Here is a 25,385-nt window from a genome sequence, read left to right as displayed (position 1 = left end):
TCGCTCTTTCCAGATTTTCCCAAAAGTATGAACGATCCCGTATGCATACTTTGAGTCAGTATATATGGTTCCCACCTTCCCTTCCAACAACTTCAGGGCCCTATGGAGGGCGTACAACTCACAGGATTGGGCTGACCACTTCCCGGGCAGTCGTCCGGACTCGATCGTCTGTTTCGTTGCACCATCTATGACAGCATAGCCACTGTACCGTACCCCACTGATGCACCGGGAGGACCCGTCGATGTACAGTTCCTGTCCTTCACCCAGCGGGGCTTCCTGCAGGTCCTCTCGGCTCTTGGTCTGCAAGTCTACAAATTCCACACAATCATGCTCCTGTTCTCCATCTGCAGGACGTCCGTATAGAAACTGGGCTGGGTTGCAACTGAGATCTTTTGCAAAATTGAGATCGTCCCCGGTCATCAAAATCGTCTCATACTTCAGGATGCGAGAGTCTGTTAACCAGCGGTGAGCCTTCTGAGCCAGTATGGCACTAACCGAATGTGGGGAATATACTGTGATCCTTCCTCCAAAGGTAAGTTTTCGGGCCTCTTCCACTAACATTGCCGTAGCTGCCACTGCCTGTATACAGGTCGGCCATCCACATGACACAGGGTCTAACATTTTTGACAAAAATGCAACCGGCTGACGTTTCCCTGCCCGCAGCTGGGTAAGCACACCCTGGGCAATTCCGCCGGCGCTATTGACATATAACTGGAACGGTTCCTTCAGGGTGGGTAAAGCCAATACCGGAGCTCGGATCAGTTTATTTTTAATAATATTAAATCGCTGCTCCTCCTCATCTGACCAGTCCACCTTTTGTACTTCTTGTCCCAGTTTGTCGTACAAGAATTTTACTAAAGTGGTGTAACTTTCAATCCATATCCGGCAATACCCTACTAGCCCCAGGAATTGTCTGATTTCCTTCTTCGTCCTGGGTATTGGCATACCCGTAATCCCTGATATTCGTTCTGGAGTGATACGGCGATGCCCCTTACTGACTTGATGGCCCAGATATCTTACTTCTTGCTCCACAAACTGGAGTTTTGTCCTGGAGACGCGTAGGCCCTGTTTCCCCAGGAAGTTCAGCAGGGCAACGGTGTCTGCTCGTACCTCCTCTTCTCTTGGTCCTGAGAGTAAGAGATCATCGACATATTGGAGCAATTGATTCTCCGCGTTACACCGAAATCCTCCTATGATCTGCTCCAGTATTTGTCCAAACAAGTTGGGTGACTCCGTGAATCCCTGCGGCAAGACCGTCCATCTTAACTGTCGCTTTCGTCCTGTGAAGGGATTCTCCCATTCAAAGGCAAAAAGGTTCCGACTTTCTTCGTCAAGGGGGCAACTCCAGAAGGCATCCTTCAGATCTATTACGCTGAACCATTCGTGTTCGGGTGAAATTTTACTCATTAACGTGTAGGGATTGGGTACCACTGGGTACCTAGCCTGGACTACCTCATTCAACCCCCGCAAGTCTTGCACCAGCCTATATGTCCCATCCGGCTTCCTCACAGGGAGTATTGGAGTATTGAAAGGGGACATACATTCCTCCAGTAGTCCATCTGTGATTAATCTTTCTATCACAGGTTGTAACCCCTCGCGTCCTTCCATAGCAATCGGGTACTGTTTCCTTCTTACCGGGCCTTTTCCTGGTAACATGGTGATTTGGAGAGGTTTGATGTTTAAACCCCCTCTGTTCCCTTCTCGGTACCATACTTCCGGGTCTATTTGTTGATCATCTTCTTCGGTGAGGGCGAACAACCTTACCACTATTTCCCCGTTACTTGGTACCGTTCCGATCCCTAGTTTGACCTGCAAGTCTCTTCCTAACAAATTAAACCCCGCCGATGGCAGTAGAAGGAGGTCTCGTTTAGTAGTTCTGTTTTCATATCCAATTTCCACGTCCTCCACCACTGGAACTTGTAATTTCTGTCCTCCAATTCCAGATACCCCCATAACTTTTCCTCCTGTTCGGGTGCCGGGGGGTATTTGGATTATACTTGATCTTTCGGCTCCCGAGTCTACCATAAATGTGATCTCCGATCCTTGGGGTCCTACTTTCAAGTTTACCAGGGGTTCCTGTCTATAGTCCTTTTGCCCCAAGGGTAGGAACCCCCGACCTCCCTAATCTTCCTCCATCAGTGCGTACGACCGCACCTCCCGCTTGTAGCTGGGGCACTCCCGTTTAAAATGTCCCTCTTCATTACAGTAGTAACATCTGAGTATCCTCTTCGTTTCCCTGTCGCGGTCTCGCGTTCCTCCACTCTTCCTTTGTTCCGGCCATGGTTCTCTTTTCCTCTGCTCTTGCCACGACTCTCCCTTCTCCTGTTTCTGCCACGGCTCCCCCTTTTCCCTTCTTCCAGCTGTCATTTGTTGCACCGCTTGCATCATTATCTTTGTCGCCTTCTTTTGCTTCTCATCGTCCCTTCTCACAAACACCTTTTGCGCCTCCCGTAGTAGTTCACTTAGAGATTTACTATCCCAATCATCCATTTTCTCTAACTTCTTGCGTATGTCTGGCCAGGCTTTTGATACAAACTCTACCCGTATGAGTTGTTGCCCCACGTCCGTCTCAGGGTCCACCCCAGCGAACTGCTGCAAGTTCTTCCTAATCCTGTCTAGGAAGTCCGTAGGGGTTTCCTCCGGGTTTTGATGATTACCAAAAGCCTTGGTAAAATTGTGCCCCTTCGGGGCTGCCTGCCTTATTCCTTTTATCCAATATTCCCGCATGTCTCTCATGTTGCGCCGTCCTTCCTCCGTGTTCTTATCCCACTCGGGGTCGGTGAGGGGAAACTTCTGCTCCCCTCCTTCTCCCCCCTCTTTCTCCCAGACCAAGAGCGCAGCTTGTCGTATCATCTGTCGTTCCTGGCTAGAGAACAATGTTTTCATGATGGAATACATCTCTTCCCACGTGTAAGTATTCGGACCCAGGAACTGATCTAATTGTTCAGCCAGGCCCATGGGGTCCTCCAGTAGGCCCTTCATCTCCCTCCTGAAATTCCGTACTTCAGTACTCGTCAAGGGAACGTTCACATAGCCCGTGCCTCCTTCCTCGCCCCCCATGGGCACTTCCCGGAGTGGATTCATTAATGCAATTGAGGTAGGGTTTTGTCCGTGACCCCTTCCAGCTCGAGATCTGGTCTGCACCCCCGAGGTAGTCTGTGATTCCTCCCCATTTTCTTCCCCTTCGTCTGACTCGTCGTCACCCGGAGGAACATTTTGTGGGGCAGACGGGGTCACGTAGGGCGGCGGTAAGTGATCTAAAGGTTCCCATTTTTTCTGCCTTCTCAAGTCTTCACTATTTGCCTGCATTTGGCAAGATATCGTAACCGGTAGCCAACAAAAGGCATAATCACTTTCTTCCAGATTACCATCAGGTTTTGAATTGACATATAAAATGAGAGCTTGCCGGACCCAGTCTTCATCAGTACCGAATCTAGGCCACCACACGGAATCGCCCTGAATAGGTTTCTGGGTCCACTTCTCGCAGTATTTTACCATCTTCCTTTTAGATTTTCCTTTTCTCCCACCCTGATTCCAATCATTTAACATTCTTCCTAACGGACTATCATCAGGTACCCTGGGGTATGTGTCATTGTCCCTGTTTAAGCCTACCCTTCCCTTACTTGCCTTGGATCCCCTATTTCCCATTGCCGAGGACTTCGTATTTCTCGTATTATCCCGTGATAATCTATCACAATTTAGCCAATTCCCGGACCTTCAGTCCCGTGATCGCCCAGGTTCCTTTGCAGGCACCCCCGGTCTTTGGATTCCTGTGTCCTACGTCTCTGTGACACAGATCACAGGTACCCCGTAGGTACACGTTCCTCCTCAAACACGGTCTCTGCAAAATCCCTCACAGGCAAGCCCCGGTCTCTAGATACCTGAGTCCCACGTCTCTGTAGAAAAATCCACAGGCACCCCGTAGGTCCCCAGGCCTCCGGAAACACGGTCCCCGCAAGTTTTGTCTTACCTGGGTTCGGTGCACCGAAATTACTCGATCGTTAACCGTCCCCACTGCCTCGGCTACACCCCTCCTTTGTTTTCCTGAGCCTCCCGGGTATCACTCGCTCAAGCCGCGCGGGGCGACAAGCAAGGAATCAGGGACTGCCGAAATTGGCAGGGTGCACCTTCTCCGATGTCCTTCCTCAGCTCCCCTTGCGGCCGGAGTGTTGACCGGATGAGCCCCCAAGTTGTTAGAAACGAAAATTGCTTCTTAATAATCGCTCTAGACAAATTCAGGAAAACAAAGTTTTATTAGCAAGTCTGCAGAGTTGAGCAGCCTTCTGAGTAAAAGGCGCGCTTAGGCTTACAAAGTTTCTCATTATATATAGTACAAGTCCCTCCCCTCCTTGGTTCTAACGAGCCATGAGGTTCACATTCTTAAAAACATCATTATTCTCCAACTTGTATCCTTATCACAAAGTCTGCAACAAATGTCTCCAGACCCTCCCCTTCCTGGCTCTTAACGAGCCATGAGGTTCACATTCTTAAAAACATCATTATTCTCCAACTTGCATCCTTATCACAAAGTCTGCAACAAATGTCTTCAGACCCTCCCCTTCATGCCTCCAGACCCTAGAGGTGTTATTTTTCTCTCCCTGTAGTCTTATCAGTCAAAGACTTATTCTTCTCTGTGCTGTAGCAGATGTCTCTGTATCAATCTGTAGCAGATGTCTCTCGAGTCGTTTCCCTGTCCTGCAGTCTTTATCAGTCAAGGACTCCTCCTTCCCTGCCTGTGTTTATGGTTTCATCAATCAAGGGCCTGCTTGTTTTACTCTGCTCACAAACTGCATGCACTATTTTAAACTATTCTAATTTTGAGTATACAAAATGTTTTAAGAAAGCAAAAGTCTAATGTTTTAGAAAAGGAGCAAAAGTTTTATCTTTTATTATAGATCAGTCTGTGGTCTAGGCACATCTTAAAGTTGCAAACCGAAATTACCTCTCACATGTGTGTGTCTTAAGTCTGTGAGAGTGTGGGAGTGTGTGTCCGTGTGTATGTGTGCATAGGAATGCCTGTCTCTGTGTGTGTGTGTGTGTACACACAGGCACTCCGATGCACACAGACACCCACACTGTTTGCTACAAATTCTGTTAGGATTGAGCCCTCCACTATGAGCTCGTGTGCTTTCAATTAAACCTGTTGGACTATAATCTGGTGTTGTGTGATTTTTAATTTTGTACACCCCAGTCGTGATCTATGTGCAACCTGTGGGTACTGATTTCCCGGACACTTGGGTGACGCGGACCAACAATAATGTGGGTTAGCGGTGACTGACAATGACGCACGGAGGTCAGAGTTGACGGCTGGTTACTATGGCGGCGTTAACCATTTTCAGTCGGTCGTATCTCTCGAGCCAGGGACTTGGAGTTTGGTTTATTCCCTGCTCGGTGGTTCGGTGCTTTGGAGCCGGGATACGGTCTGCTGTACTGAGCAGACATGCGGTGAAGGCTGCAGTGCCGTTCCCCGGAGCGAAAAGCTTTAGTGAGAGCGCCCCAGGGTCGGCGGCCGGGCCCGGGGCGGAGCTGCGGGTACATCACCTGGAGGCGGAGTTGGCAGGTAATCTACCTATATAGGTCACCTTGGTTACTCGGAGGATAGGCTGCAACACCTCCTTATTAGGAATATTTTTGTTTCGTTTTCTCAACTAGGTAAAGTCATCATAGTCTTACCAGACCATAAGTTTATTCTCTTCTTAGTGGAGGTTTAACCTGAGGGTTGCCGTGCCGCAGGCAAGGGAAGAGTTTGAGAAGCAGAGCCCTGCTGACCCCAGCTGATGCAGAAATTGAACCCATGCTGTTGGTTGCACAAACCGGCTATCCCACCAACTGAGCTAATTTTCCCAAATGTTTCATTATGATGCTTAATCGCCTTGAAACTAGATCACCTGATCAATGGTTGCTTCTTATGTAAGACTTTAGAAATTGGGCCAGGGAAATGAAAGTGTCACATTCAATTTCTTTATTGGAGAAAATCAATTTAACTTACGAGTCTTGATTACTTCAGAGCGAAAGTCAGGTGTGGAGGGGACAGCATTTATGCTATAGTTTGGAAGGTTGGGGCTTTGGAGAGTAGGTGCAGGATGTTGATGGGGAAAAGATAGTTCAGTTGAAGTGATTCTAATGTGAGAATGACAGAACAATGATGTCTCCTGCCAGGCTTGAAAGGGCAGACAGTCCCCCTGGGACTGGGGGAGGGAATTGAGGACATGATAACAAAATGTGTCAAGCTTTAAGAAAGGGAAAATGGTTCACAGTTTGAAGCTGTTGAACTCAATATTAAGTTCAGAAGGCTGTAAAGTGCCTTGTCTGAAGCTGAGCTGTTCCACCAGTTTGCACTGTGATTCACTGTAACACTGCAGCATGCAGAGGATAGACAAGTGAATATGTGAATGGATAGTGATTCAGGGAGATTTGAAGTAAGCATAGTTTCTGGAGATTAAGTTTCCAGAGATAATCCAATGTAAAAGAGAAGTTCATATTGTTCATAATATGTTACAGGTTAAGTTAAACAAATAGCACATATTAGCAATACTGCCAATACTCTGAAATAAAAAAAGTGCTGGAGAAACTTAACATGTGGCAATAACTGTGGCGAGGGAAACAGTTAATGAATGTTTCACTTCTTGAAGTTTATTTAAATAGTAAACACTTTCAGATCAAAGTGGAACTTTTTATATTTTAGATTTTGTAATTCTTAGATTAGATTAGATTACTTACAGTGTGGAAACAGGCCCTTCGGCCCAACAAGTCCACATTGACCTGCCGAAGCACAACCCACCTAGACCCATTCCCCTACATTTACCCCTTCACCTAACACTATGGGCAATTTAGCATGGCCAATTCACCTAACCTGCACATTTTTTGGATTATGGGAGGAAACCCACGCAGACATGGGGAGAATGTGCAAACTCCACACAGAGTCGCCTGAGGTGGGAATTGAACCCGGTCTCTGGCGCTGTGAGCCAGCAGTGCTAACCACTGTGCCACCATGCTGCCCGTGTTATGACTTAAAGCAGGCTCCACCCATGACCAAGAATAAAGTATTTGGTCTCAGTCTGGTGTCAGGCATACTTCATATCCTATCCAGTGAAGTTGGTTTAGTGTGTCGAACCTGGGCAAGTTGGCTTGGGAGAGGACATTGTTGTTGGGCTGGCGTTCTTGCTGCTGCATTGGAGGATCTGATGCTGATACTTGTGTGCTTTGATGTGCCTGCTTTTAGGTAGTTCAAGTCTCCAAAATTTAGAAAAGTGCAGGAAACACTGGAACCAGGTAAAACCATGATGTTAGCTTTGGGTTTTTGGTCATGATCCTCCAGTTATTTGCTTCCTTATTTGACTAAATCAGCACTTTCGAGGCCATGATGATTTTTATCATCTTTGACTAAAAGACGCTTGTAAGATACGGAATATGACCCTTCTCTAGGATCTCATCATTGATCGTAATTGATGGGTGGAAATGTTGTGCTTTCAGAGCTGTTTGAAAAAGATCTTCATTTTCAGGAACTGATATTTCCTCATATGCTTTGGAGTAAAAATTGACTGTGACCTGGAGCTCAGTTTCTGAGTGGGTACGTTAACCATCATGTACATTCAGAAATCCTTTGCATTCGGAATGATTTTGATTTTTGGTTTGAAGGTAAAGTAGAATGAACAGGTTCTCATCTGTTCTGTAGATTATTTCTACATCTTCAGGTAATTTGCAGACGTTGTGATGCAGTGTGTTGCCAACAGTGTAGGTTCAATTCCCACACTGGCTGAGGTTCCCATGAAAGACTCAATCTTTCTGCTCACCTGAGGTGTGGTGATCCTCCGGTTAAACCGTCAGCAGTCATCTCTCTTTGAGAGGGCAGCCCTAAGGTTTGGTAATGGTAATTTTTTCATACTTTATGCACATATACAAAAAGTATTAATGGTGGCAGGGCAGATTGAGTGAGAGAGCAAGTAATGAATCCTTACAGTGTGGACCCAGGCCATTTGGCCAACAAGTCCACACCAACCCATCCAAGAGTATCCCACCCAGACCCAATACCCTACCCTGTTGCTCTACATTTCCCCTGACTAATGCCCCTAGCCTACTCATCCCTGAAAATTACAGGCAACTTAGTGTGGCCAATTCACTTAACCTGCATATCTTTGCATTGTGGGAGGAAACTGGAGCACAATGTATTCAAAGAGAACATGTACCCAATGAACACAGTCTGCCGATTTCTTGGCAACAAACCCAACCAAGCAGACAGAATGCTCCCAGAAACCTTAGCCACTCTCCCCAATGTCAAAGACAGCTTAGAAATGACAGCTAGACTACTCAGACCTTTTGGCATCATGGTAGCCCACAAAACCACCAACATACTAAAACAGCAGCTAGGGAACTTGAAAGACCCTATACAGACAACAAGCAAAACTAATGTCATTTACAAAATACCTTGCAAGAACTGTAACAAACCCTAAATTGGACAAACAGTGGGAAAACTAGCCACCAGGATAAATGAACATCAACTAACCACAAAAAAGACATGACTCACTCTCATTAGTATCCTTACTTACAGATGAGGAGGGACACCACTTTGACTCAGACAACACATCCATCTTAGGACAAGCTAAACAGAGACATGCATGAGAATTCCTAGAAGTGTGACATTCCAACCGTAACTCTGTGTCAACAAACACATTGACTTTGACCTCATTTACCATCCTCTAGGAAAAACAACAGGAAATGACATTACCAACCCAGGGAAGCCTAAACATATAAATAGAAAGGGTGTCAATAACACCAGTGCTTCACTGGAGGATCACTGATGATGTTACCTAGTATGGTGACAAACTATCTGAAAACTAACCTTCCAGTTTAGTGAGCAAACTTACATCAAAAAGTGACCTAACCAATGTCCTGTACAGCCACAACATGACCTCCCAACTCCTGTACGCAATGCTCTGATCAATAAAGGAAAGCCTACCAAACACCGCTTTCACTATCCTATCTACCTGTGACTCTACTTTGAAGGAACTCGGAACCTGCACTCCAAGGTCTCTTTGTTTAACAACATTCCCCAGAAACTTATTATTAAGTGTATAAGTCCTGCTGTGATTTGCTTTTCCAAAATGCATTTCCTCGCATTTATCTAAATTAAACCACTCCTCAGCCCATTTTCCCATCTGATCAAGATTCTGGTGTGCTCCGAGGTAACCACCTTTGCTGTACACTAGACCTCCAATTTTGGAGTCATGTGCAAACTTACTAACTGTAACTCCTATGTTCACATCCAAATTATTTATATAAATGACAAAAAGTAGTGAATCCAGCAACAATCTTTGTGGCACCCAATTCTTGTAGTCACAGGCCTCAAATCTGAAAAACAACCCTCCACCACCATCCTCTGTCTTCTACCTTGGAGCCAGTTCTGTATCCAAATGGCTAGTTCTTTCTGTGTTCCATAAGATCTGAACTTGCTAACCAGTCTCCCATAAAGAACCTTGTTAAACAACTTACTGAAGTCCGTATAGATCAAGTCCCTTATCAATCCTCTTTGTTACTACTTCAAAAAACTCAATCAGGTTCGTGAGACATGCTTTTTCATGCACAAAGCCATGCTGACTGTCCCTAATCAGTCTTTCAAATATGTGTAACACCAGTCCCTTAGGATTCCCTCCAATAATTTGCCCACCACTGATGTCAGGCTCACTGGTCTATAGTTCCCTGGCTTCTCCTTACCACCTTTTGTAAATAGTGGCACGGTGTTAGCCAACCCCCAGTCTTCTGGCACCTCTCCTGTGAGTATTGATGAAGCGAATATCTCAGCAAGGGGCCCAGCAATCACTTCCCTACCTTCCATAGAGTTCTAGGGTAAACCTGATCAGGTCTTGGAGATTTTGTATCCGCTTTTTATGTGTTTCAAAAATCCAACATCACCTCCTCTGTAATATGGACATTTTTCAAGATATCACTATCTATTTACCCACCTTCTATATCTTCCATGTTCTTTTTCACTGTAAACACTGATGCAAAGTACTTATTTAATATCTCCTGTGGCTCCACACATAGGCTGCCTTCTGATCTTTGAGGGCCCTATTCTATCCCTAGTTACCATTTTGTCCTTAATGTATTTATAAAAACCCTTTGGATTCTCCTTAAACCTATGTTCCCTTTTTGCCCTCCTGATTTCCCTCTTGAGTATGCTCCTACTGCCTTTATACTCTAAGGATTCACTCAATTGCTCATGTCCATACCTGACTTATGCTTCCTTCTTTTTCTTAACCAAAACCTCAATTTCTGTAGTCATCCAGCATTCCTGACACATACCAACCTTACCTTCCCCTTAATAGGAATATACTGTGTCTGGACTCTCATTATCTCATGTTTTTAAAAGCTTCCTATTTCCAGCCATCTCTTCACCTGTGAACATCTGCCCCCAATCAGCTTTTGAAAGTTCTTGCCCAATACCGTCAAAATTAGCCTTCCTCCAATTTAAAACTTCAACTTTTAGATCTGGTCTATCCTTTTCCATCACTACTTTAAAACTAATAGATGGCCTCTGGCCCCAACATGCTCCCCCACTGACACCTCACTCACCTGCCCTGCTTTATTTCCCAAGAGTAGGTCAAGTCTTGCATCTTCTCTAGTAGGTGTGTCCAGTTCCTTGTATAATCCCAGTAAGGAGATCACCCCTTACTTCACAGTTCCACTCAAATACCTTCCCTGGATGTGTTCCCAGGAATATCCTCCATAAGGACAGCGGTCCTTATCAAAAACACCACTCCCCCTCCTCTATGTTTCCTCCCCCCCTTTTCTATTCTTGCTATTGCATTTGTATCCTGGAATATTAAGTTGCTGCTCCTGTCCATCTCTGAGCCACCTTTTCGTTATTGCTGTGATATCCCAATCCCATGTTCCTAACCGCGGGACTGAGTTCACCTACATTCCCTGTTCGGCCTCTTGCATTGATATAAATGCAGTTAAATTTATCAGTCCTACCTTGTTCTCTGCTTTGTTCCTGCCTGCCCTGACTGTTTGACTTGCTCCCTTTACCAACTGTACCAGTCTCAGCTTGATCTCTTTCCTCACTATTTCCCTGGGTCCCACCCCCTGACCTTACTAGTTTAAATCCTCCTGATCTGCTGTAGCAAATCTTCCTGCCAGCATATTAGTCCCCGTCCAATTTAGGTGCAATCTGTCCTTTTTGTACAGGCCATTTCTACCTGAGAAGAGATGCCAATGATCCAGAAATGTGAACCCTTCTCCCCTGCACCAGCTCCTCAGTCATGCATTCAGCTGCTCTATTATCCTATTCTTATCCTCACTAGCTTGTAGCAGTGGGAGTAATTCAGATATTACTACCGTTGAGATCCTCCTTTTTAAAATTTTTGCCTAACTTTCTATATTCTCCCTTCACTCTACTAAAGGCCTTCTTTGCTCCTTCACAATTTACAGACCCTGAAAGTCTTTTTGCTCTTAAAAAAAAAACAGTGCTCTTGGATAACCAGGTTTGTATTTTTAAAGTTTAATCAAGAGACAGATCTCAATAAAACATAATCAAGAAAGAACCCACTCTACTCACTACTGTAGACTTACCACAAGGTTGCACATTAAAACTATGCACTTATCTGTTACTATGCTGAGTGATATATAGCATGAAAACAGATTATTTGGTCCAACTCTTCTATACTGACCAGATATTCTAAATTAATCTAGTCCCACTTGCCAGCACTTGACCCATATCCCTCTAAACCCTTCCTATTCATGTAGCCTTTTTAAGTGTTGTAATTGAACTGGCCACCACCACTTCTTCTGGCAGCTCGTCCCATACACGTACCACCATTTGTGTGAAAAGGCTGCCTCTTTGTTTTCTTTAAAATCTTTCCCGTCTCCCCCTAAACTGATGCCCTCTAGTTCTGGATTCCTCCAACCCTGGGAAACAACCCTCATGACTTTATAAACCTCAGCCTCCATTGCTCCAGGGAAAACAGCCCCCCCATTCAGCCTCTCCCCATAGCTCAATCGCTCAAGTACTGGCAAGATCCTTGTAAATCTTTTCTGAACCCTTGCAAGTTTCACAACACCATTCCGATAGGAGGGAGACCGGAATTGCACAGAATATCCCAAAAGTGGCCCAATTAATGCCCTGTATTGCCGCATCATGACATTCTAACTCTTATAGTGAGTGCTGTGGCCAGTAAAGGAAAGCATTCTAAACAGCTTTGCTATCCTATCTGCTGGAGACTTCACTTTCAAAGAATTATGAGCCTGCACTCAAAGGTCTCTTTGTTCAGTAGCACCTCACAGGCCCTTTCCAAAAAGCAGATAGAGATCTATAGAACTGAAAAAGGCCTGTTCATCACCTCCAAACCAGGCAACATCCTGGTAAACCTTTTCTGTGCCGCCTTTAAAGCCTCCGCATTCTTCTGGTAGTGTTGGAAGTAGAACCATACGCATTATTCCAAATGTGGTGAAACTGAAGTCTTGTGACATAACTTGCTGACTCTTTTATACTCTATTCCAAGACCAAAGAAGGCAAGCATGCCATCATTTGGAGACGCCGGTGTTGGACTGGGGTGTACAAAGTTTAAAAAAAACCTCACAACACTAGGTTATAGTCCCAACAGGTTTACTTGGAAGCACTAGCTATTGAAGCGCTGCTCCTTCAACAGGTGGTTGTGGAGTACACAATTGTAAGACACAGAATTTATAGCAAACATTTACAGTGTGCAAAGTTAAAAATCACACAACACCAGTTTATAGTCCAACAGGTTGAATTGGAAGCACACAAGCTTTCGGAGCATTGTTCCTTCATCAGGTGATAGTGGAGGGCTCAATCCTAACACAGAATTTATAGCATACAGTTACAGTGTGATGTAACTGAAATTATACATTGAAAAATTGATTGTCTGTTAAGCCTTTCATCTGTTAGAATACAGTGAGAGTTTCACTTCTTTCATGTGTAAATCACAAAACCTTTTTTTAAAAAGGTTGCATTCTCAGGTTAGCTGTTAAGAATAGTGATAGCTAGATAATATGTTGAAGGTGTTGGCCCCCCTGTGTTCTCTGTCTATGCCATGATGTTTAGATTGATTCTAATCTAAAAAGTGAGATAACGGAGTTTTACATAAATTCATGCAGTTTTTGAGCTCAGAGTTCTACATGAATGCATGCAATGTTTGAGCAAAGTACAATGTAACCCTGAAAGTACAAATTCACCCCACAAAATATGTGTGCATGTGGGTCTTTGTCTGTATGTGTCTGTCTGTCTGGGTTGGGGGTTGAGAGTGTGAGAAAGTGTATGTGTGTGTGTAGTGAGTGTCTTAAGTCTGTGAGGGGGTGCATGTGTGAGTGTGTGTGTCTGTGTGCGTGTCCGTCTGTATAGGAGTGCCTGTGTGTGTGTCTAGGAGTATCTGTATGTGTGTATTGTGCAATGATGGTCACCTGTAATGTGACATGAACCCAAGGTCCCGGTTGAGGCCCTCCCTATGGGTACCGAACTTAGCTATCAGACTCTGCTTGGCCACTTTTCTCTGCTGCCTGTCCCGAAGTCCACCTTGGAGGATGGTCACCCGAAGGTCTGAGGCTGAATGTCCTGGACCACTGAAAGTGTTCCCCAACTGGGAGGGAACTCTCCTGTCTGTTGATTATTGTGCGGTGCCCATTCATCCGTTGTCATAGTCTTTGCCCAATTTCCACAATGTACCATGCCTCCGGGCATCCTTGCCTGCAATGTATAAGATAGACAACGTTGGCTGAGTCACATGAGTACCTGCCATGTACAAGGTGGGAGGTGTCCCTACGTGTAATGGTGGTATCTATGTCCACACTCTGACATGTCTTGCAGCATCTACCGTGACAGGGTTGTATGGCGTTGTCCCGTAGCAAGCTGCCCGACTCTCAGGACAATGATCTGTTTGAGGTTTGGCGGTTGTTTAAAGGCAAGTAGTGGAGGTGTGGGGAAGGTCTTGGTGAGGTGCTCATCCTAATTGATAATGTGTTGCAGGTCACGAAGAACATGGTGTAATTTTTCAGCTCCTGGGAAATACTGAACAACGAAGAGTACCCTGTCGGTTGCAGCACGTGTCTGTCTCCTGAGGAGGTCATTACGGTTCCTTGCTGTGGCACATCGGAACTGGCGGTAGATGAGTTGTGCATCGTACCCCGTTCTTGTGAGGGCATCCTTGAGTACTTCCAGGTGTCCGTCACGTTCCTCCTCATCTGAGCAGATCCGGTGTATGAGTAGGGCTTGTCCATAGGGGATGGCTGTTTTAATATGTTTTGGGTGGAAGCTGGAGAAGTGTAGCATTGTGAGGTTGTCTGTGGGTTTGCTGTAGAGTTTGGTGCTGTGGTGTCCATCCTTGAATGGAGACTCATGTGTCCAAGAATGAGTCTGATCGTCGAGAGTAGTCCATGGTGAGTTTGATGGTGGGATGAAACTTGTTGATGTCACTGTATAGTTTTATCAGTGGCTCCTCGCCATGGGTCCAGAGGAAGAAAATGTCATCAATGTACCTGGTGTACAATGTTGGTTGGAGATCCTGCATAGAGAAGAAGTCGTGTTCGAACCTGTGCATAAAAATGTTGGCATACTGGTGCAAATTTGGTCCCCATGGCTCTTCCGTGTGTCTGGATGAAGAACTGGTTGCCAAAGGTGAAGACATTGTGATCAAGGATAAAGCGGATGAGTTATAGGATGGTGTTTGGAGATTGGCAGTTGTTGGTGTCGAGTACTGAGGCTGTTGCCGCGATGCCATCATTGTGGAGGATGTTGGTGTAGAGTGCGGAAACGTCTGTGGGTGCTGAGTTTCTAAGAAATCCGTAGTGTCGCGACAGAAGCTGAAGATCCCCTGTACAATAGGTTTCAAGATGCCTTCCACATAACCGGGGAGATTTTCACACAGGGTCCCATTGCCCTACACAATGGGATGTCCTGGTGTGTTGGCTTTGTGTACCTTTGGAAGGCAGAAGTCGCCTACACGAGAAGTACATGGGATGAGGGTGCGTAGGGAACTCTGAAGGACTGGATCCAAAGTCCCGATCAGTGTGTATAATTCTCAGGTGTGTTCTTTGGCTGGATCAGCTGGTAGTTGCCTGTAGTGTTCCTGGTTGTTCAGTTGTCGGCACACTTCCTTGCAGTAATCTGTTCTATTCTGAATGACAATAGCTCCTCCTATCTGCTGGTTTGATGACAATGTTGTGATTAGTTTTGAGCCTGGATGACGCAGTGCTGTGAACGGGTGATGTTTTGCTCTCCCTTGTGGGTGTGGCTGATGAATCTGGCATTTGTATATTTCCTGACGGTTTGAGCATACATGTCAAGCCCAGGGCAGCAGCCCTCCGGTGGGGTCCAAGTTGACACCTTCTTTGGTTGTTCCTTTACAGATCCCTGTGATGACTGTTCCAGTTCATCAGTGGGGTCATTTACAGTGTGGTGTAACAAATTATACATTGAAAAATACCTTGATTGTTTGTTAAGTCTCTCATCTGTTAGAATGACCATGTTAGGTTCACTTCTTTCATATGTAAATCACAAAATGTTTTTTAAAAAGCTACATTCTCAGGTTAACTGTAACAATTGGTGTCAGCCAGGTAAGATATTGAAGGTGTTCGCTCCCTGTGTGCTGTTGTCTGAGCCATAATGTTTAGACTGATTTTAATCTTAAAAAGTGACTTAACAGGGTCTTACGTGGATTCATGTAGTTTTTGAGCAAAGTACAATATAACTCTGCAAGTAAAAATTCACCCCACAAACGTGTGTGTCTGTGTATAAAAGTGATCTAAGTCTGTGAGAGGGGGTGTGTGTGTGTGTGTGTGTGTGTGTGTGTCTGTCTGTCTCAGGTGGGGGGTTGTGAGTTCTGAGAGACACAGTATATATGTGAAATCGAGCAGAGGCAATGGACGAATGAGCACCGCACAACAATCAACAGGCAGGAGTGTTCCCTCCCAATTGGAGAACACTTCAGCGGTCCAGGACATTTGACCTCTGACCTTCGGGTGACCATCCTCCAAGGTGGACATTGGGACGGGCAGCAGTGAAAAGTGGCTGAGCGGAGGCTGATAGCAAAGTTCGGTACCCATAGGAAGGGCCTCAACCAGGATCTTGGGTTCATGTCACACTACAGTTGACCACCATTGCATTCTATATGCACATGCGCGCACTCTTTTACATAAACATATAAACAGATACGCACGCCAACACTCAAACACACTCCTACAGACACACTCACGCTCCCACACTCTCACATGCATTCTCTCACAGACTTAGACCCATTTACACTCACTCACACACATACACGCACGCATCCTTTCACAGACTTGGATCCCTTTACACTCTCACATACACTCAACCTCCCACCCGAGACACACACACACACACACACACGCATACATACACATATTCGTTTGTGGGGTAAATTTGAACTTGCAGAGTTACATTGTACTTTGCTCAAAAACTGCATGAATTCATGTAAGATTCTGTTAATTCATTTTTTAGATTAGAATCAGTCTAGACATTATGGCTCAGCCAACAGCACACAGGGGTCTAACACCTTCAATATCTTATCTGGCTGACCCCAATTGTTACAGCTAACCTGAGAATGTAACATTTTTATAAAAAGTTTTGTAATTTACACATAAAAGAAGTGAAACCATCATGATCATTCTAACAGATGAGAGACTTAACAAATAATCAAGATATTTTTCAATGTATAATTTCAGTTACATCACACTGTAAATGTTTGCTATAAATTCTGTCTTACAATTGTGTACTCCACAATCATCTGATGAAGGAGCAGCGCTCTAAAAGCTAGTGCTTCCAAGTAAACCTGTTGGACTATAACCTGGTGTTGTGTGACTTTTTAAGCATGCCAAATGTCACCTTGACCACTATTCCTCTTGTGTTGCCACTTCCAGGAAACTGTGGACCTGCACACCTCGTGGTCTCTGTATGTTAATGCTTCTTAGGGTTCTGCCATTTACTGTGTACTTCCCTACTGCATTTTACCTTCGAAAATACAGCAATTCTTATTTGTCCAGATTAAACTTCATCTGCCATTTCTCCACCAAGGTCTCCAGCCTATCTGTATCATGCTGTATCCTCTAGCAAATCTCCTCGCAGTCTGCAGATCCCCCAATCTTTGTGACACCTGCAAACTTACAAATCAGGCCATGTACATTCTCCTCCAAATCCATTTTATGTATTCCAAACAACAGGGGTGCCAGCACTGATCCCTGCAGAACACTACTGGTCACAGATCTCCACCAGAAAAATGCCCTTCCACTGCTCATCAGCCTGCCAGGAGGGACCTTGTCAAAAGGCATTGTTGAAGTCCATACAGAGAACATCTTCTGCCCTGTCCTCATCAATCACCTTTGTCACTTCCTCAAAAAACTGAATCTAGTTTGTGAGACATGACTTTCTCTGTACAAAGCTATGCTGCTTATCACTAATAAATCCATATTTTTCCAAATGTGAGTAAATCCTATCCCTAAGAATCTTGTCAATAATTTTCTTACCACTGATTTAAGTCTTTCTGTTGTCCTTCTTAAACAAGAAACAAAGTTGGCTATTCTTCAATCTTCTAGTCACAAGAGAGGTGTCAATGAGGATTTCGTATAAGGTCCCAACAGTTGCCTCACCTGCCTCTCTCAGCATTCTAGGATAGATCGTAGGTTAGAACCTGGATTGTCTTCCTTACTGCTTTTTCAAAACACCAAACACCAGCTTTTTTATATAAGACATGTCCTAGAATATTAACATACACCTCCTGACATACACCTCACCATCTATCATATCCTTCTCCTTTGTGAATATTGATGCAAAATATTTCCTCACCCACTCCCTCTGGCACCATGCATACCACCTTACACTTATTTGGATTGAATTCCGTTTGCCACGGTTCAGCCTGTCTGACCAGCCAATCTATATTCTGTAATCTAAGGCTGTTCTCCTTGCTATTTATCACTCCACCAATTTTCGTATCATTCATAAATTTACCGGTCAAACATTCTATATTTGCGTCTAAATCATTTATGTAAGTCATAAACAGGAAGGACCTCAACACTGATCTCTGTGAAATCCTACTGAATAAAGGCTCCAGTCACAAAAATACTCTTCAACCCTCTGCTTCCTACTACTCAGCTAATTCTGGATTCAAATAGACAAATTTCCATCGATCCCATGAACTGTTACCTTCGCTATTAGTTTCTCATGTAGACTATATCAAAAGCATTGCCATCATCTGTACACCTGGTTATCTCTTTGAAAAATGCATTCAACTTGTTAGTTATGACCTCTTAATGAAACCAAGCTGACTGGTCTTGATTATTAGGAGAAAGTGAAGTCAGCAAATGCTGGAGAGTCAGAGTCAAAGGATGGCTCTGGAAAGCACAGCTGGTCAGGCAGTATCCGAGGAGCTGGAGATTCGACCTTTCCGGCATAAGCCGTTCATCAGGGACGTGGAGGGGGGAGGGGGATGAGATATAAATGTGGGGGTGGGGCTGGAGGGAAGGTAGGTGGGAAGGTGATTGGTGGATGCAGGTGAGAAGTAATTATGATAGGTTGGTGGGGAGGGCAGAGTGGAGAGGTGGGAAGGAAGATAGACAGGTTGGACAGGTGAGGAGGGTTGGATCTGGGAGAAGGTGGGTGGAGGGGAGATTTGGAAACTAGTGAAGTCAGTGTTGATGCCGTGTGATTGAAGGGCACCAAGGCGGAAGATGAGGCGTTCATCTTCTGGTTGGCGGGTAGCTTTGATTTGGTGGTGGAGGCGGCCCAGGACTTGCATGTCCTTAGAGGAGTGATAGTGGGAGAGGGGGAGTTGAAGTGCTCAGCAACAGGGCAGTGAGGTTGTTTTGTATGTGTATCCAGAAGGTGTTCCCTGAATTGCTTGGCGAGTTGGCATCCTGTCTCCCTGATATAGAGAGGACCACATCGAGAGCAAAGGCTGCAGTAGATAAGTGGGTGGATGTGCAGGAAAATCTCTGCCAGATGTGAAAAGATCCTTTGGGGCTTTGGATATAGGTGATCAGAGAAGTGTGGGTGCTGTAGCGGCGAAGGAAGGTGCCTGGTATGGAGGCACCTAACAAGGGAATCGTGAAGGCAATGGTCTCTCCGGAACGCAGATAAGGGTGGGAGGGAAATATATCTTTGGTAGGGTCTGACTGTCGGTGGTGGAAGTGACGGAGGATAATGTGCCGTATCTGGAGATTTGCGGGGTGAGGGTGGGGGGCTGGAGGTGTGGGTGAATCTATCCTTTTTGTGGTTGGGGTTCGAGAGCAGATGTGCCGGAAGTGGAGGAGATGTGCTGGAGGGAATTGATGATCGGGTAGGCGGGGAGATTGCAGTCTAAAATAAGAGGACAACTGGAGTATCTTGGAGTGGAATTGGTTCTCCTGGGAGCAGATCTGGCAGAGGTGGAGGAATTGTGAGTAAGTGATCGTGTTTTTGCAGGAAACTGTTTGGGAGGAGATGTAGTCAAGGTAGCTGAGGGAGTCAGTGGGTTTGAAATAGATGTCATTTTTTGAGTCGGCTGCCAGAGATGTAGACGGAGAGGTCCAGGAAGGGGAAGGGGAAGGGGAAGGAGGAGGAGGAGGTGGTGTTGGAGATGGTCATGGATTTCGAAGCTCCTTGGATGCTGCCTGAACTGCTGTGCTCTTCCAGCACCACTAATCCAGAATCTGGTTTCCAGCATCTGCAGTCATTGTTTTTACCATGTGTACTTGAGGTCAGGTGAAAGGTGTTGGTAATGTTGCTGAACCAGTCAACCTCCTTGTAGAAACAGGAGGTGGTACTTGTACTGTCATCGATTAGTGGCGGGAAAGGTGGGGATTGGTGCCAGTGTAACTACGGAAGATGGACTGTTCCATGTACCCCACGAAGAGGCAGGCATAGCTGGGGCCCATGCGGGTGCCTATGGCTATCCCTCTAGTCTGATTGGAAGTGGGAGGATTCGAAGGAGAAGTTGTTGAGGGTGAGAATCAGTTCCGTCAATTGACTGAGTATGTCAGTGAAGGGGGCATAGTTAGGTCAGCTTGTGTCCTGAACAAATGTGGGGAATTCCTGGACCAAGGAGGACAGTAAAAAGTTGAGATATGAGGAGATGAGTCCAATGTGGCAGTAGCAGGCAGACACAGTAGGTTGATCAGAGCAGTCAGGTTTGTGGATTTTGGGTAAGAAGTAGAATTGGGCAGTGTGTGATTGGGGAACTATGAGGTTGGGAGATCCCCTGAGATGATGAGGTTGTGGATGGTTTGGGAGATGATGGTTTGGTGATGGGAGGTGTGGTCATTGTTGAGGGGTATATAGGAGATGGTAGGACACCCCATGCTGACTTCTTACTCTCCCTTGACCTCTTTATTGCCAACTGCCATCGTGACATTGACGGTCTCAACTTGTCCAACCCTCACCCACTCCAACCTCTCACCTTCAGAATGTGCAACCTCCCACTCCAACCCCAACCTCCCCATCAAACCAGCTGATAAGGGTGTGCGGCGGTGTTATGGAGCACAAGCCTCTATCTCACAGAAGCCAGGCGCCAACTCGCTGACACCTCCTCCTACTGCCCCCTCTACCACAACCGCATGTCACCTTCCAAACCATCTACAACCTCATCACCTCTCGGAATCTCCTATCCTCACCCTCCAACCTCAGAGAACCAAGTGGTGCAGGGTTGGGGAACTATCTCTTACCCAAAGTCCACAAGCCCATCTGCCTTAGTTGACCTATTGTTTCTACCTGCTCCTGCACCACTGAACTTATGTCCTCATATCTCATCTGTCCAGAATTCCCCATATACATTTGGGACACTACCCATGCCCTCCACCTCTCTCCTTGACTTCCGATTACCCTGCCCGCAACACCTCATCTTCACTGTGGACATCCAGTCACCATACACCTCCATCCCCCACAGCAAAGGCCAATAAGCCATCCGTTTCTTTCTCTCCTGTTGACCTAACCAGTCCCCATCCACTGACACACACATTTGATTGGTGGAACTGGTCCTCACTCTCAACAATACCTCCTTTGAATGCTCTCACTTCCATCAGACCAGAGGGGTAGCCATGGGTACCCGGATGGGCCCTAGCTATTCCTACCTCGTCATAGGATACATAGAACATTATATTTAACTTTTAATTATCAGCATTATGCTTTGTAATCTGATAAAATATCTTACATAGCACAACATTATGGATGCATAAAATAAACAGGTAATTAGATTAGATTAGATTAGATTAGATTACTTACAGTGTGGAAACAGGCCCTTCGGCCCAACAAGTCCACACCGCCCCGCCGAAGCGCAACCCACCCATACCCCTACGTCTACCCCTTACCTACACTACGGACAATTTAGCTTGGCCAATTCACCTAACCTGCACATCTTTGGACTGTGGGAGGAAACCGGAGCACCCGGAGGAAACCCACGCAGACACGGGGAGAACGTGCAAACTCCACACAGTCAGTCGCTTGAGGCGGGAATTGAACCCGGGTAATATACCAAAATATCTGCTTGTGTGTGTGTGTATATATAGTAAAGTTGTGTCTAATACATATCTGTGATAATCAAGATCTTAGAAACCAGATATTATTCATTCTTGCAGATACAAGGCATTAAAAAAAAAGTCATTTGTAACTTTCAACATAAATCTGAACACTTTCTGATTAAATAACAGTTAAAGTTTGATTGACACAGGCTATGTTTACTTAACAATTTTGCGGCCTTGAAGGGTAGATCCCCAATTTAACAGCAGAATAAGAGAGGTCTCATTACACAGCCTTACTGTTCTGTCTTTATTAAACAGTGTACTTATCTGATTTGCCATGTGAAAGTGTTTGTGTCCTTAAAATATCAGCTGTGATCCCAACTAATATTATTTCTGGACAAGTCAAATCCTAGTATGAAATCAGACTTGACTAATTAGATTTTGTTTCTTTTTAGTTTCAACAAGTTAGTCATTTACTGAAATACAAAAGCAATGTTGTGGATTTGGACTTAACAATGAAACATAAGTTTATTACACAAAAAAGATAAAAAACAATAAACCAAACAATTTACAAATAGCATGTGTTTAGAAATTTTGAAACATCGGATAACCACAATCCTTTCAATCCCAATGCAGTACCCGAGAGCATATATTTACAAAGACTCTGCCGTCATAGGAAGGGGTTCCAAAGGCTGAATCCTCTGAGAAGAAATTCCTCCTCATTTCAGTCTTAAGTTGGTGCTTCTTTATTCTGAGACTAGGCCTTTGCTCCTAGATTCTTCCCCGGAGGAGGATCATCATTTAACCTGTAAAGTCTCTTAAGAATCCTGTATGTTTCAATGAGAACATCTCTGATTCTTCTGAATTCAGGTGGGGTGAGTTCCAATCTGTTTAGCCTTTGCTCATAAGACAAGCCCGCCATATCATGAATCATCCTAGTGAACCTTCTGTGAACTGCCTCCCATGAAATAATGTCCTTTTTTAAATAAGGAGAGCAAAACTGCTCACTGTACTCCAGGTGTGGTCTCACCAGCACCTTAAAATAAGGACCAACATTCTATTAGTCTTCCTGATTAGAATCATAGAATCCATGCAGTGAAGAAAGAGGCCATTCGGCCCATTGAGTTTACATCTACCCACCCAGAACGAACTTCCACCCCCACCAAGTACTTCTCTTCAGTATTTACGAACGAGAGGGACCGTATTGTTGAAGAGGAGAGTGTGAAACGGACTGTTAAGCTAGAAGAGGTACCTGTTAGGAAGGAAGATGTGTTGGACATTTTGAACAACTTGAGGATAGACAAGTCCCCCGGGCCTGACGGGATATATCCTAGGATTATGTGGGAAGCAAGAGAGGAAATTGCAGAGCCGTTGGCAATGATCTTCTCGTCTTCACTGGCAACGGGGGTGGTACCAGGGGACTGGAGAGTAGCGAATGTTGTGTCCCTGTTCAAAAAAGGGAATAGGGATAACCCCGGGAATTACAGGCCAGTTAGTCTTTCTTCTGTGGTAGGCAAAGTAATGGAAAGGGTACTGAGGGATAGGATTTATGAGTATCTGGAAAGACACTGCTTGATTAGGGACAGCCAGCACGGATTTGTGAAGGGTAGGTCTTGCCTTACAAGTCTTAGTGAATTCTTCGAGGAGGTGACCAAGCATGTGGATGAGGGTAGAGCAGTGGATGTAGTGTACATGGATTTTAGTAAGGCATTTGATAAGGTTCCCCATGGTAGGCTTATACGGAAAGTCAGGAGGCATGGGATAGAGGGAAATTTGGCCAATTGGATAGAAAACTGGCTAACCGGTCGAAGGCAGAGAGTGGTGGTAGATGGTAAATATTCAGCCTGGAGCCCAGTTACAAGTGGAGTTCCGCAGGGTTCAGTTCTGGGTCCTCTGCTGTTTGTAATTTTTATTAATGACTTAGATGAGGGAGTCGAAGGGTGGGTCAGTAAATTTGCAGATGATACGAAGATAGGTGGAGTTGTGGACAGTGAAGAGGGCTGTTGTCGGCTCCAGAGGGACTTAGATATGATGCAGAGCTGGGCTGAGGAGTGGCAGATGGAGTTCAACCCTGCCAAGTGTGAGGTTGTCCATTTTGGAAGAACAAATAGGAATGCGGAATACAGGGTTAATGGTAGGGTTCTTAGTCAGGTGGAGGAACAGAGGGATCTTGGGGTCTATGTACATAGATCTTTGAAGGTTGCCACTCAGGTGGATAGAGTTTGTAAGAAGGCCTATGGAGTATTATCGTTCATTAGCAGAGGGATTGAATTCAAGAGTCGTGAAGTGATGTTGCAGCTGTACAGGACTTTGGTTAGGCCACATTTGGAGTACTGTGTGCAGTTCTGGTCGCCTCACTTTAGGAAAGATGTGGAAGCTTTGGAGAGGGTGCAGAGGAGATTTACCAGGATGTTGCCTGGAATGGAGAGTAGGTCGTACGAGGATAGGTTGAGAGTTCTCGGCCTTTTCTCATTGGAACGGCGAAGGATGAGGGGTGACTTGATAGAGGTTTAAAAGATGATCAGAGGAATAGATAGAGTAGACAGTCAGAAACTTTTCCCCCGGGTACAACAGAGTGTTACAAGGGGACATAAATTTAAGGTGAAGGGTGGAAGGTATAGGGGAGATGTCAGGGGTGGGTTCTTTACCCAGAGAGTGGTGGGGGCATGGAATGCGCTGCCCGTGGGAGTGGTAGAGTCAGAATCATTGGCAACCTTTAAGCGGCATTTGGATAGGTACATGGATGGGTGCTTAATCTAGGTTAGAAGTTCGGCACAACATCGTGGGCCGAAGGGCCTGTTCTATGCTGTATTGTTCTATGTTCTATGTTCTACCTCCGTAAGTCTGCATGTTCTTTTTAGGTATGGTTTAACACACCTAACCTGCACATCTGAACACTGGGGCAGTTTTTGCATGGGCAATCTACCTAACCTGCATATCTTTGGACTATGGGAGGAAACTAGGAGAAAGTGAGGACTGCAGATTCCTGAAGATGATGATTCCTGCCCGAAACGTTGATTCTCCTGCTGCTCGGATGCTGCTTGGCCTGCTGCGCTTTTCCAGCACCACACTTCTCAACTATGGGAGGAAACCAGAGCACCTGGAGGAAACCCCTGCATACATGATGAGAATGTGCAAGCTCTAGACAGATAGTTGCCCAAGACTGGAATTGAACCCAGGTCCCTGATGCTGTGAGGACCTGCTGAACCTGTGTGTTAGCTTTCTTTGTTTTTGTGCACAAATAACACCAAATCCTTTTGGTTTGTAGCTTTCTGCAGTTTTTATCCATTTAAGTAATATGCTATTCTTTGTTTCTCCGTTTTGAAACTGAGGGGTGGCACAGTGGCTAGCACTGCTGCCTCGCAGCTTGAGGACCCAGCCTCCGCCGACTGTCTGTGTGGAGTTTGCATCTTTGGACTATGGGACTGAACTGGAGCACCTGTAGGAAACCTATGGGCGTAATGCAGAATCCACACTGTCACTTGAGGTTGGAATTGAACCTAGGATTTTGGCGCTGTGATGCAGCAGTGTTAATCACTGAGCCACCGTACTAATCCTGCTGGATTCTGAATTTATCCCACACTCTCTTGGGCTATCACTGAGTTCAGCTACCTTTTTATGTGCTTTATCTTTCAGCTTAATACTCTCCTTAACTCCCTTGGTTAGCAATGGTTAGTTTATCTCTTTCTCCTCCCTCCCCCCCCCCCCTCTCCCCCCCCCCCCCCCCCCGCCTTCTGGGATGTAATTTTGCTGAGAGTCATGAATCACTTCCTTAAAGGTCTGTCACTGTTTGCTTACTGTCATTCCTCTAATCCATAACCCAGATTACTTTACTTAAACACTTGTCATTTTGTTTAATTCACTGTAGCTAAGTTGTTTCTGACTCAAGTATCTCACTCTTAAATTCTAACCTGTTATGATCACTACTTCCT

The 25,385-nt window shown here is 45.3% G+C and overlaps 1 protein-coding gene across 2 annotated transcripts in view; it reads left to right on the top strand.

Annotated features, from left to right (window-relative positions):
• The first annotated feature begins 5,285 nt into the window (after positions 1-5,285).
• auh (AU RNA binding protein/enoyl-CoA hydratase) overlaps positions 5,286-25,385 on the top strand; it is a 342,490-nt gene continuing 322,390 nt past the window's right edge. The window contains exon 1 of one of the 2 annotated variants that reach the window (XM_072586802.1): positions 5,286-5,560. In XM_072586802.1, the coding sequence (XP_072442903.1) occupies positions 5,317-5,560 (244 nt within the window). In that variant the 5' untranslated portion in view covers positions 5,286-5,316. The remainder of the gene's footprint in view (positions 5,561-25,385) is intronic. The other variant, XM_072586790.1, reaches the window with a different exon arrangement.

The sequence above is a fragment of the Chiloscyllium punctatum genome, chromosome 2 (assembly GCF_047496795.1).
Source record: "Chiloscyllium punctatum isolate Juve2018m chromosome 2, sChiPun1.3, whole genome shotgun sequence".
NCBI classification, from domain to species: domain Eukaryota; kingdom Metazoa; phylum Chordata; class Chondrichthyes; order Orectolobiformes; family Hemiscylliidae; genus Chiloscyllium; species Chiloscyllium punctatum.
Note: the sequence above shows the minus strand (reverse complement) of the source record. Positions and strands in the feature narration are given on the sequence as shown.